Source organism: Dipodomys merriami, unplaced genomic scaffold (genome assembly GCF_024711535.1).
Source record: "Dipodomys merriami isolate MVZ:Mamm:240054 unplaced genomic scaffold, mDipMer1.0.p SCAF_26, whole genome shotgun sequence".
Taxonomy (NCBI): domain Eukaryota; kingdom Metazoa; phylum Chordata; class Mammalia; order Rodentia; family Heteromyidae; genus Dipodomys; species Dipodomys merriami.
Window position 1 is genome coordinate 6495813 of NW_027204048.1, and position 11688 is coordinate 6507500.

Below are 11688 nucleotides of genomic sequence, written 5' to 3' on the forward strand. Positions count from 1 at the left end.
CCCCAGGGCCTTGGTGGCACCCTATCACCAGGAGGCACAGCAGCTGGCCCCCCCAGACTGGCCCGATCCTTTCTGGCCCAGCCTGGCCCCCCAGGAACTGTGTCTTTGGTTAGTCCTTGGGGAAATACCTTATTCCTGAATTCAGAGTTGGAGAAGAAAAACCAAACCCATCCAAGAAGCTACTCAAGGACCCCAAACCTCATACTTGTCATGAGAAAGAATATTCTGGATTTCTCCTAGAAAGAGCTGAGCCCCGGGCCTCCAGAGACTGACCTAGTGCTTCTGCATGCTTACGTGTGAGCAGAGCTGGGTGGCCGGCCAGGACCGCAGCCTGCAGGGAACCACGTGGAGGATTGGGTGCTGGCGTGGGGCCTGCAGTGGATGCTCCTGCCCTCTCCTGATTCCCTCCCCCCCACCATCCTTGTGCTCGATGCCCCCCCTCCCCTTGCCCTCTTGTGCTTGAGCCATCACCAGCCAGGGGAGGGACGGTCACTGCCCGTGGTCCCTCTGGACTGTGGACTTCTCCCAGGGCCAGGGGTGATGACAAACATGTCACTTCTGTGGGAGCTGCTGCTCCCGGGGCCCGGGGGGAAAAACAGAACAAAACAAAAAGTGAAGGGAGCAATGGTGGGGATAACGCTCTCCAGGGTGCTGATTTCCAGCATCGCTGGCCTGGCGCTCTCCAGAGTGCTGATCCAGCATCGCTGGCCTGGCGCTCTCCAGGGTGCTGATTTCCAGCATCCCTGGCCTGCCTTATATTGCTACTTGTGGCCTTTGGGGTGTTGCCCCTTAATTTTCCTTGACAGAGAGCCAGTCTTCCACACTCCTGGAAGTCAGGGGGGACCCAGCCTCAAGACCCCACCTCTGATGCACCCCATAGACCATGGACTCCCACAGGAGGCCGAGGACTTGAGGAGCTCGGGCAGTGCTGCCCACAGGCATCATGGCCTCCCACCTGGGATGCCCACTCTGACCTGTGCTCCAAGCTGGTTGCCAGCCGCCAGAGAGAAGCCACAGTCACCTGGTGGGAGGCGGGGTCCTGTCCTGGGTTAGTTTCCAGTTCCCTGCTTGCTTTCCTGGCTGCGCTGCAGCTCTTGGAGGCCTGGGCCAGGTGCTCTGGGCTTTTCTACACCTGTGTTCCCCCAACGCAAGCCCAGCCCCTCCCAGGTTCACAGACAAGTTATCGGAGTCCAGCCAGGGCTCTCAGCCCAACACAGAGGGAGGTGTCCCCAGACTGACCCCCGCCGTCCTTACGAGGTCCTTCCTTTCCCTCAGACCGAGATGGACAGACACCTCATGCTGCACACCCCTGCATTTCCTGAATGATCCCTTCTGAGTCAGCTCACTGCCCTGTCCTCCCAAGAGATGCCAACCCCAACCCCCAACACGGACAACACCCTCTTCTTGTTTAATTTCATTTTGAGACTCAGTCATGCCATGTAACCCAGGCCAGCCTCTGCCTCAGATCCTCCTGCTTCAGCCTCCTGGGTGCTGGGCGTACAGGTGTGCAGTCCCCACTCGGCAGACAACTTCTGACAGGGTAAGGAACGTTGATTTGAAAGTCACCCCTCCCTCACAGTGGAGGGAAAGAGGGGTGAGTGTACTCCCCAAATGCTGGGTGACTCCCATGGGGCAGGCTGGGCAAGTTATGTCCAGGAAGAGAGGATGGCCATCGGTGCTTCAGGAAACCCCGATGCTTTGCAACATTTCTCAGGCCAGTGTCAGCTTGGGTGCCAGGCGTTGCTTCCCTGTCCCCAGAGACTCCCTGGGCCACCCAGAATCCAGTAGGAGCCGAGACCCAGTGTCGCCTGCTAGTTGTGCCCCCCACCCACCCACTCAGAGCAAGGTCAGTCCTCAGTGGGCAGTGTGGGCACAAGGCGCAGCTGGACCGCTCTGACGCTTCAACCCTCACGGAACAGGGACCTGGGAGCCAGCCCAACCCCACCGGGATCCTGTCGCAGCCATAAGTGATTCAGATGGAAAACCCTCACAGGGTAACGCTCGCTCTTGATTCTGCAGCTGCCCCTGAGCTGGGGGGGCGTGGCTGCACGCTCCGCCTCATGGAGGCCCTGAGGCCAGGATGAGTTCTGACCCCCACTGCACTGGACCGAGGTTCTGCCAAGCACAGAACAAGGACATGGATGAGTCTAGAAGCACGGTCTGGGCTCACGGGCACCCACACAGCAGGGCAGGGTGGTCGTGTGAGGGGCAAGCGGGTGAGGCCAACAGGGGGAACACCAGCCTCTTGAAAAGGGAGCCTTAAGGCCTCCTGTGGGGAAGGGGGATGGGAGGCCTAAAGCCCAGGGCGCACCCTCCTCCCCGCCGCCGGCCGCCACGGCGATCCCGTGGAGGAAGAGGGCACCAAGCATGCCTCTTGGTCTCTGAACTGAAACACCCAGGACCTCCAGGCTGAGCCTGGCCAGGACAGTTGGAGTGCAATACTGCCGCGTGCACGAGTGCACATGCCCCGCTTGCTTGTGCCAGTTCACACCTCCCGGAAAGCACAGATGCTGAGGAAGAGTAGCGACTTAGACGGTTTCACTTCCAGACAATTGCTAGTTGTGCCTAGATGTGGGATTCCCCGGCTCTGGGAGGCAGGGTGCAGGGTGGTAAGGGGAGGAAAGGCAGAGGAATCACCATTCTCTGGGGACCCCGCAGGGGGGCTGGGCTGCATAGGAACACCCCCCCCCCCGCTGCTCCAGAACCTGACAAGCTGGAGGAACACAGGGGACGTGGTACGATATGGGCTGTCAGGGCTACACTCTTGCCCCTCCAGCCGGGCCACAGGGGCCTGCGCACTGCTCCCCTCTTCTGGTTCCAACTTGTGGGTTCTGTGTCTGGAGTGGTAGGAGACAGCTTCATCGGGGGTTGGGGGACCAAAGTCACAATGTCAACCCTGCCTGAGCCCAGGCACTGAGGAGTGGCGCATGCCTGGCATCCTGGACACCTAGGCTGAGATCTGAGGATTGCAATCCAACGCTACCCAGCCTTCTAATCAACCACCAAAATCCAGAGGTGGAGCTGTGGCTCAAGTGGTAGAGCACTCACCTCAGGTACACAAGCTCAGGGACAGTGCCTGGGCCTCTGAGTTCAAGCCTCAGGCCCCGTGTGCACGCACGCACGCACACACACGCACACACACACACACACACACACACACACACACACACACACACACACACACATGCTAATCCTGCCTGATTCTGGCTCTTGTGCTCTGGGGACGGGGGGATCTTCCTGCTACAAGACAGAAACCAAGCTGGGCACTGAGGCTGCAGCCCCGCACCCAGGGCAGCGGAGGCCGAGGCCCCCCATCTCCTGCGGGACTCCTCCACCTGTGGGCACCGTGGGAGCATTCCGCCACGTGGACAGAGAAACCCAGCCTCCTGGATGGGCCTACCGTCACCCGAGCAGCACCGCCAGGCTGCGAGTCACAGCGGCACAGTCCGAGTCCCCTGCGTCCAGGGGCTGCTAGCAGCTCGGCTGTGGACACACCGTGCTCAGGCGCCTGGGGTGACTCTGACTGGGCTCCATTTGGGGCCAGCAAAGACTTCTGTGGCTTTGTTCTTGTCCTCTCCCCTTTCACACACCCCCAGGACACACGGCCTTCTCTGTTTCCCCCAACCTCCACCCTGAGGCGCCTTCCCTCACCCCTCCCTGCGGCTCCTCTCACTGACCACGGGACAGGAAGCAGCTGACAACGGGGTCACGTCGTCCGCCAACAGCCGGGAGACCGGGGTCTGGGAGCAGTCACCCTGGTGTCCACTGGCAGAGGCGGGGAGGGAGGCTGACCGCAGGACAGCTCCAGCCCACCCTGCAGTGGAGGCCGTGGCCACGGGGCTGCTGCACGGGTCCTGTCGGCACTCGACCTGTTCCATTTGTGTTCCTCTACCGAGGAGGCTGGTGCCTGAGCAGGGGGAGGCGGGGCGGGGGGGGCAGGGCAGGCATACGGGGACAGTGCAGGTACATGGGGGGGGGTGAGAGCAGGCGGGGAGGGCACAAGGCAGGTGTACAGGGGGCAGGGCAGGTATTTGGGGTGGGGGAGGTATGTGGGGGCAGGGCAGGTATGGGGGGATTGGGCAGGGTGGGACACCACCTTCCTTGGCTAATCTGGATCCTCCAGACTCCGGTGGGCTTCGGTTTCACGGGTCTGGGGAGCCCGGCGCCCCCTTTCCCTGCTATGGCTCAAACCCTAGTGACTGTGCTGGGAAGCGCTGCCCCCCTTCCCAGAGGGGCCGGCTCCACGGGCCCCACGGGGCCGCGGGGAAGGCTGCAGAGGTGAAGTGGAGGAAGACTGGGTGTGGAGCCCGGGCTCCAGGTCTGAGAAGGCAGTGGGGGGGCTGGGGGCACGGAGGCTCCCCTCTACCTCCCCCTGCAATCAGATGGGAAAGACTGGGCGCCAGGGCGCTGGGCGTGAGGGCACAGGGTGCAGCACGTGGCTTCCGGCTGCCACGGAAACAAAGCGAGACACAGACCTGAGCTGGCAGAGCTGCACGGGCGGGGGCTGATGGGGGGCCAGCTGGCAAGCTTCGGCTAAGGTGGGGGGGAAGCTGGGGTCCCCTGTCCAGTGTCGGGAGAGACAGCCTCGCCTGGAGCAGGCAGAGTTCGGTGGCCCTCAGCTCTTGTGGGCTGAGCTGGCCAGCATCTCTCTCGGCCACCAGAGGGATTGAGGAGGTGCGGGCGGGCGGTGCAGTGCTGTTGCATCCTCCTGTGGACATGACCTCATCCCTTATTGTGACAGCCAGCAGGTAACCCAGCCCCGAGCCCGGCCCGGCCTGCAGACCCCAGGGCCAGACCCAGCTCTGTCCAATCGGACCCCACCTGCTTCACCCTCTGCCCCAAGAAGCTGTGAGGCCGTTGGGGAGGCAGGCTCAGGCCCCGCACGCGGGCGCAGCTCTGTCCATCTGTCTGTCCATCATCCGTGGTGCAGGGGATGTCCCAGCTGGTCTCTGTGTGTTGCTTGTTTTCTCGGACGGTGGCCAAGGGCAGAAAGCGGGGAACAGGCGCTGTGGGCTGGAGGTGCTGGTGCGGGCGGCTTTAGGGCAGCAGAAAGCCGAGTCAGGGGTCCTTGCTGGGTGGAGAGGGAGGCTGGGCTGGGCCTCGGTGGAGTCTGTGGACCGTGGGGAAGAGCGAGGTGGGAGGGGGTGCCGGTCACCCCCTCTGTCTTCCCGCCCGTTACTGGGGGCCACAGGGAGGAAGTAAATTTATCTTCGGAGCTTGGCGCTCCGGGCTCGTTATTGCATTAGGAAACAAAACCATTAAAGCGAGAAGAGCCCTTGTGCGGACACCCGGAGACGGGGTTGGTGGAGGCCCAGGTCCAGGCACGGTCCCTACAGAGGTCAGAGAATGGAGGACGGAGGTCAAGAGCAGAGGACAGAGGCTCTGCGGTCCGGAGGTCCGGCCCCGTGTGCACGGTGAACGGGCGGGGTGGATGAGGACGCTCCGTCACCCGCTCCGCCGTCTACTCCATGCCGCTCCGGAGGATCTGGTTGGCTGCGATCAGCATGACGCTGATGATGAAGGCCATGGCGAAGGCGCAGATGAGGCTCTTCCGGACGCAGGTCTGCCGGTTCTGCTTCTGGGAGTGGACTGGGGTGGGGGAAGGATGGAGGGGACGGGGGAAGGTAGGAGGGAGGGAAAGGGGGGGCCGGGCAGAGTGCCCGGTGGTCAAGGACACAGGGATGGCAGGTGGGGGAGAGATTAGAGAGGGCACAGTGAGACCAGAGACCTCATTCACCCCAGCCTCGTGGACCAGGATGCGTGCCCTGGCAAGGGGAGGGGGCACACCGTATGGCCTTGGAGATTGGGAGAATCATGGTTCCAAGCCAGTCCAGACAAGAAGCTCACAAACCCCCCCCCCTGCATCTGAATCCCGACTTGGACACTGTGATTTGTGAGTATCCCTTGCTGTGTGTCTGGGATGACAGGTAGGTGCCACCACACCTGGCTTGGTGATTGAGATGGGATCTTGGTAAGTTTTTGCCTGGGTCAGCTGCCTGGAGACCAGGAGAAAGACAGAGAGACACACAGAGGGACTGCAGGAGGGACTGGGGGTGACACACACTCTCCAAAGCTACATCCCCAGTGAACCTCCTCCAACCAGGAACTGCCCGCCCCAGGGCCTCACACCTAACCATGAGCCAATCAGAGATAGATCCACGACCATTAGTGGTAAGTGCACAACTGTGACCTGATCGGTGGTAGATCCACAGCTGTGGCACCATTGGTGGTCGACCCACAGCTGACCCTGCCGATGGTAAACCCACGGCCATGACCCTGTCGGTGGTGGATCCAATGGTAGATCCATCGCTGAACTCAGTGTCCCTGGGTCCAGCCACACCTGTGTCTGCCATCCGCTGGTGAAGACCCATCTCCCACACAGGAGCCCGGGGAACACTCTATATCCAAACGTTTGCTTTGCACTAGCTTGGAGGCCCCAAAATACAATAAAATATAAATTACTAAGTAAAATAAATAAAAATAGGTTGCCAAAAGACCAGGTCAAGGGGTCCACAGCCCTCAGGTCACAGAAGATGTCCTTCTCCAGGATGTGTTCAGTCTCCTGCACTAGTGGCCAGTGAGGCCGCTATGTTTTCAGACTAACAAAGCTACTGGGACAAGAAGATCCACAGACCCAGCACCTCCCAGCCAGGGCTGCACAGATCTGGGCCCCTCCTGGCCCCTCCTCTCCTGGCTCCGCCCCCCCATCTCTGCTGTGACAGGCTCTGCCCCCTCCCAGCAGGAGGGTCCTCCCTGCCCCACCCCCAAGCTTGATCATTTCCCTCCTCTCTGAGCTCCCATCTTGCTATGGCTAATCCTCCTGGATCCAGCGGGCCTGTGGGCACGCGGGTGATTTCAGAATGTTCTGTGGTTCAATCCTGCACTTACTGATTAGTGTCTTAAGTTCTTAGCTAGTGGTGTGGAGCCAGTTTCTCCCAGGAGTGAGCAAGTGTAAAATGACGCCAGGTCAGAGGATGGGAAGGAAGAGAAGGGAAAGACAAAGCAGAGGGGAGAGGGGTGCAGAGGCGTGTCCTCACAGGGCTACGGGATGCCCCCCCCCCCGCACAGCCATCTACCCCCTGCAGCTGTGGGCACAGTGGATGGGCACGGGGGGGCGTGCAGAAGCTCGTCTGTGGAGAAGACACTTGGAAACACAGTGAAGGACAATGCCAGCTGCAGCTTTGATCTGCATATCCTTCAGCCCAGGAGGAGATGAGAAGAAGCGCCCAGAGAACGCACACCCATGGGGCAGTGGTCTGAGGCTCTTCTCTGTCCCTCCACTTATGTGCCCAAGGACACAGGGCATGGGGCCCATGTAGGGCTGTGAGGATGAAGGACCTGGACAGGCACTGGACGCTCTGTGCTCAGTGAACAAAGGACACACAGCCCACGCAGGGCTCCTCAGGTGAAAAGATGTTAGAGGCTGGGCCCTGGGCTCCTGCGTCACGTGCAGACCTGGCGGGAGCAGGGTGCTGTGCTGACCGCTGAGAGGCGGAAGGCAAGATTTTCTGGCCAAGGCTGTCGACGGGATGTGAGCCCGCGACGTACTCTCATACCCACCTCCCCAACTCCTACAGGAATTGTTGATTTTCTGCTTAGCAGCAGAAAACCCTGCAAACACTTGGTGTGGTGGCAGAAAGTTGACCTGCCACGGATCCATCTGCTTCTTCGTAATAACTTAACGATTAACTGCCACCTGCCATTCTGAATTTGCAGCGCATCGTATTTTTGTGTGCTCCTCCATTCTCAGGTCTATTCTGTATCTCCCCAAGAAGGCTCTAGGCCAGCCTGGGATGACGGTAAGTCAAACATCTGATTTATTTACCTAACTACTGCCTAAGACTCTGGCCCAGTGACTGAGAATCTTCTCTGAGCCTGTTTTCCCTCTCTGCCACGTGAGCTGATGGTAACTGTACCAGTCACTACAAGAATTAACCCGAAGAGGAGTGAGCAAGTGCAGGTGAAAGGTGGAGCACGTGGTCAGGTGCTGGAACCAGAGCCATGCCAGGGTTCATTGCTATTCCCAGAGCCGGGGCCATGCCCTGCTCCCGTCCTCCCTACCTTCCCACAGGCCCTGTAGACCGCACATGTGCCTGCCCTGCCTCCTACCCACACCCATTCGGCCAGAAGAAGCACAGCCAGACTCTCTTTCTTGGAGCACTGCTCAGTGGTCTCACACTGCAGAGGACCAGGACCCAGGGGCCAGGCTGCCAGGGAGGACCACGGGCCCGTTTGTACCTAGCCCACCCTGCCCAGGACCACAGCTCCCCCCTCCTGCCCAGCCCACCCTGCTCACAGCTCAACCCCAGGCGGCGTTCTGTGTGCTCACTCATATGTGGGCCTGCGTGAGATGTACTGTCACCTAGGACTGCGTGGAGTTCATGACCACCGCACCACACATCCACACGCAACCACATGGGCCCCCAGGCAACCACCACATACTCCACATCCTGCAGATGAAGAACGTGAGCATGTGTCCGTTTCTGTGTTACACACACACATACACATGCACATGCATGCACACACATGAGCATGCACGCACACATGCACACCTAGGCCTTGCTCTAGGGCCCCACTCCACAGCCCTGCCCCGAGGTCCCATCCCATGTTACCCTCCTGCATCTTCCCCAGAGCTGGGCTTGACTTCAGCAAAGCCAGGGCCGGGTAAGCTGGGGGCAGTGGTGCGGGTGACCCTGTGCCCTGGCAGGCACAGGCAGGTGGCCGGGCGGTCTCAGCATCCAGGCCTTCCACGACCACACCTCAAGGTCACAAGGCTTCAGAATTCATCCTGACCTTCCACACAGCCAGAAGACTGTTTCATTTCTGTTCTTTTTCATCCTTTTTTCTTTTTGTCAGTCATGGGGTTTGAACTCAGCACCTGGGTGCTATCCCCGAGCTCTTCAGCTCAAGGCTAGTGCTCCACCACTCTGAGCCACAGCATCACTTCTGGTTTTCTGGTGGTTAAGTGCATATAAGAGTCTCATGGACTTTCCTGCTCAGGCTGGCTTTGAACCACAATCCTCAGAGCTCAGCCACCTGAGTAGCTAGGATTATAGGTGTGAGCTACTAGTGTCCTGCTAGCTAGAAGATCATTGCCATTCATTGCAGTGAGCCTTTTTAGGAAAGGCTCAGAGAAGCCAATAATGATTATTCCAGGGTCACACCGCGGGCACTGAACTTTTGGGTGTGTGATACTGGGGCTTGAACTCAGGGCCCCGCGCTTTCTAGGCAGGGGCTCTGCCATGCGTGCCATGCTCCCCGCCCTTTTACCTTAAAAAAAGAAAAACTCAAGTAGGACTTTTTGTTTCCTCCCTGGCTGGTCTAGAGTATAACACAGCTGTGGTGACAGCCATACACCACCACATCCAGCTACTGACTGAAATGCGAGGTCTCACACACCTGTTGCTGGGCTAGCCTTGACCCACAATCCTCCAATCTCCGAGCAGCTGGAATTACACTGGGAACAGCAGGCCCACAGACCTGTGAGGTCAGTCCTGGCGTTTTGGCTTTGGCCATCAGGGGACTGTCCCTCCATTCATTCCATGGAGAGTTAGGGATGCCGGCCTCTCAAGCCAGGGCGAACAGGGCAGTCGGACCTACCTCCTTCGAATTCGGTCTGGCAGTTCCCCGCGGTCTCGTTGAGGCTCTCCTCCTCGTTGATGATGATGTTCTCGATGTCCTTCATGGTCAGGTGGTCCCGGAAGGCGTGGTAGAGGATGTGCTTCAGCTCCTCCAGTGTGACTCTCTGCATGTCGAACTGCAGGACAGAGGAGAGTGTGTGATTGGCTGGGCACAGAGACAAGGACCTGGCCTGACCCGAGACTCTGGAAAGCCACTTACGCTTTGCAGGACAGCAGCGAAGCGCTCTCTACCCTGGGAGGAACAGAGTTGGCGCCTGACCCTCTGCATGTGGACGCTTGGAAATCTGCCCCGCTGCCTTGCTTTCCTCCCACTCTGGTCAGCTCTGGTCACTAAGGCTGCCTCCTGGGTCCTCTCCCCCAAGGCCGCACAACCTGGCCCCAGCATGGGGAGAGGAGGGCTCGAGGAGGAGGAGCCTAAAGCATGGCCATTAGGCCATGGGGCGTTGACCTTGGCATGGACTAAGGCTGGCCTCATGGAGCCCGTTGGCACTCAGCAGAGCAGGTTGTTAGGAAGCGAGCCTACTATGCTCACATTGCTCTTTCTGCACATGGCCAACTCTCTTTCCATTTCTCCACTTGTGACTTGGCCTAGGAGACCCTTGCCGGAGCCCCAGTCAGTGAGGCTGCTCCCCTTGGACTTCCAAAACCACCACATAAACACCAGTGGCAGGGGTCGCTGGTCCAGCAGCTGAGCGTGGGCCATCACGGTGGACATCCACAACGTCCCCTCCCAATGGAGGCCTGGGTTCCCCGCCCGCTGGCATCAGGCTGCTCCAACAGATGTGAGCAAAGGTGACACTAGAGCCCAGTGAAGGTCCAGGAGGCCCCCAGAGGCCGTGTCTCCTGCCTGTTCTGTCTCTTCTGTCACAAAATCCCAAGTCCTGGACTGAAGGGTAGGTGGGGAGCCTGGCCCTGTGGGAGCCTGGGGGGGGGCAGGATGTGGACTCCAGCGAGGCCCTCACCCCAGCCACAAGGCCTGAAGACCTCGGGTTCTGCAGCTGTAACTTAGCCAAGGCTGAGTGGCCGAGGAATCTGTATGGCCACCAAAGGAAATTGCAGACGCCTTCCTTTTCTCACTTTCTTTATAAAGTAATTCCTTCCTACCTCATGCTAAGAAGTTGAAAACTGCAGGGAAATCCTGAAAGACGGATGGTCAGAGCCCTTTCTGTGAGTGAAGGTCTCGGAGGGGGCCTGTGTCTGCAGCACACACTGACACCTGCCACCATGAACTTGACCCCGACTCAGTTACAGCCCAGGGGAAGGGACAGGACAGGACAAGCGCACTGCATGACGGATAAGCCTGGAGGGATGGAGGTCTGAGCCTGGAGGCAGCATGGAGCCACCAGGGCACAGGGAACAGTAACTCACTCACGAGGAAGGTCACAGATGAAGGAAGCTCTGAGATCAGAAAGGACTGACTGAGAAAATGAGCAACAGCTTCTTGCAAGTCCAGGCTATGAGCTGAGCTGCAGAGAAAATTTACCCGTTCAAAAGTGTGCCATAATTCTGTAACTAGGGGAAAAGGACAGGCCAAGGGCTAGGAGAAGGACACAGGTCTAGAAACCAACAGGTTGGCCAGATGGGTCACTGTTTCCTGTTAGGCTATGCTATGCGTTGTATGCAGAATTCTCTCTTCATACATTGTTCTTAAAGAGTCCCCCCTACCAAGAAAAAAAAAATTCAAAAGGAGCCAGCCATCACCAGCGGCTCAGATTGGCAGGATTGTGGTTCTAAACCAGCCTGGACAGGGAAGTTCATAGGACTCCCACTCAAGGGAAGAAGCTGGGTCGTGTGGCATGCCCTCACCCCAGCTGTGGCAGGAAGCGTGTACGTGTGTAACAGGAAGACCACAGTCTAGGAGCATGCCCAGGCAGGAAGGAAGACCTCATCTCAACAAACAACAACCCTCCAAGGAAGAGCTGGAGGTTGAACGGCAGGGCATCTGCCTGGCCAGCTCCAAGCCCAAACACCCAGGACCACCAGAAAGTGTTTTTTCAACAAAGCAATCTAGAATAGCTCCTTGGTTTACAAAATCCACGTTGGGTAA

The 11688-nt window shown here is 59.0% G+C and overlaps 1 protein-coding gene across 2 annotated transcripts in view; it reads right to left on the minus strand.

Moving 5' to 3' along the window:
• Positions 1-413: 413 nt before the first annotated feature.
• The window catches only part of Caln1 (calneuron 1), a 129023-nt gene continuing 117748 nt past the window's right edge, over positions 414-11688 (minus strand). For both annotated transcript variants that reach the window (XM_070035601.1, XM_070035602.1), the window contains exons 5-6: positions 9601-9757; positions 414-5589 (exon numbers count right to left, since the gene is read on the minus strand). In XM_070035601.1, the coding sequence (XP_069891702.1) occupies positions 5462-5589; positions 9601-9757 (285 nt within the window). In that variant the 3' untranslated portion in view covers positions 414-5461. The remainder of the gene's footprint in view (positions 5590-9600; positions 9758-11688) is intronic.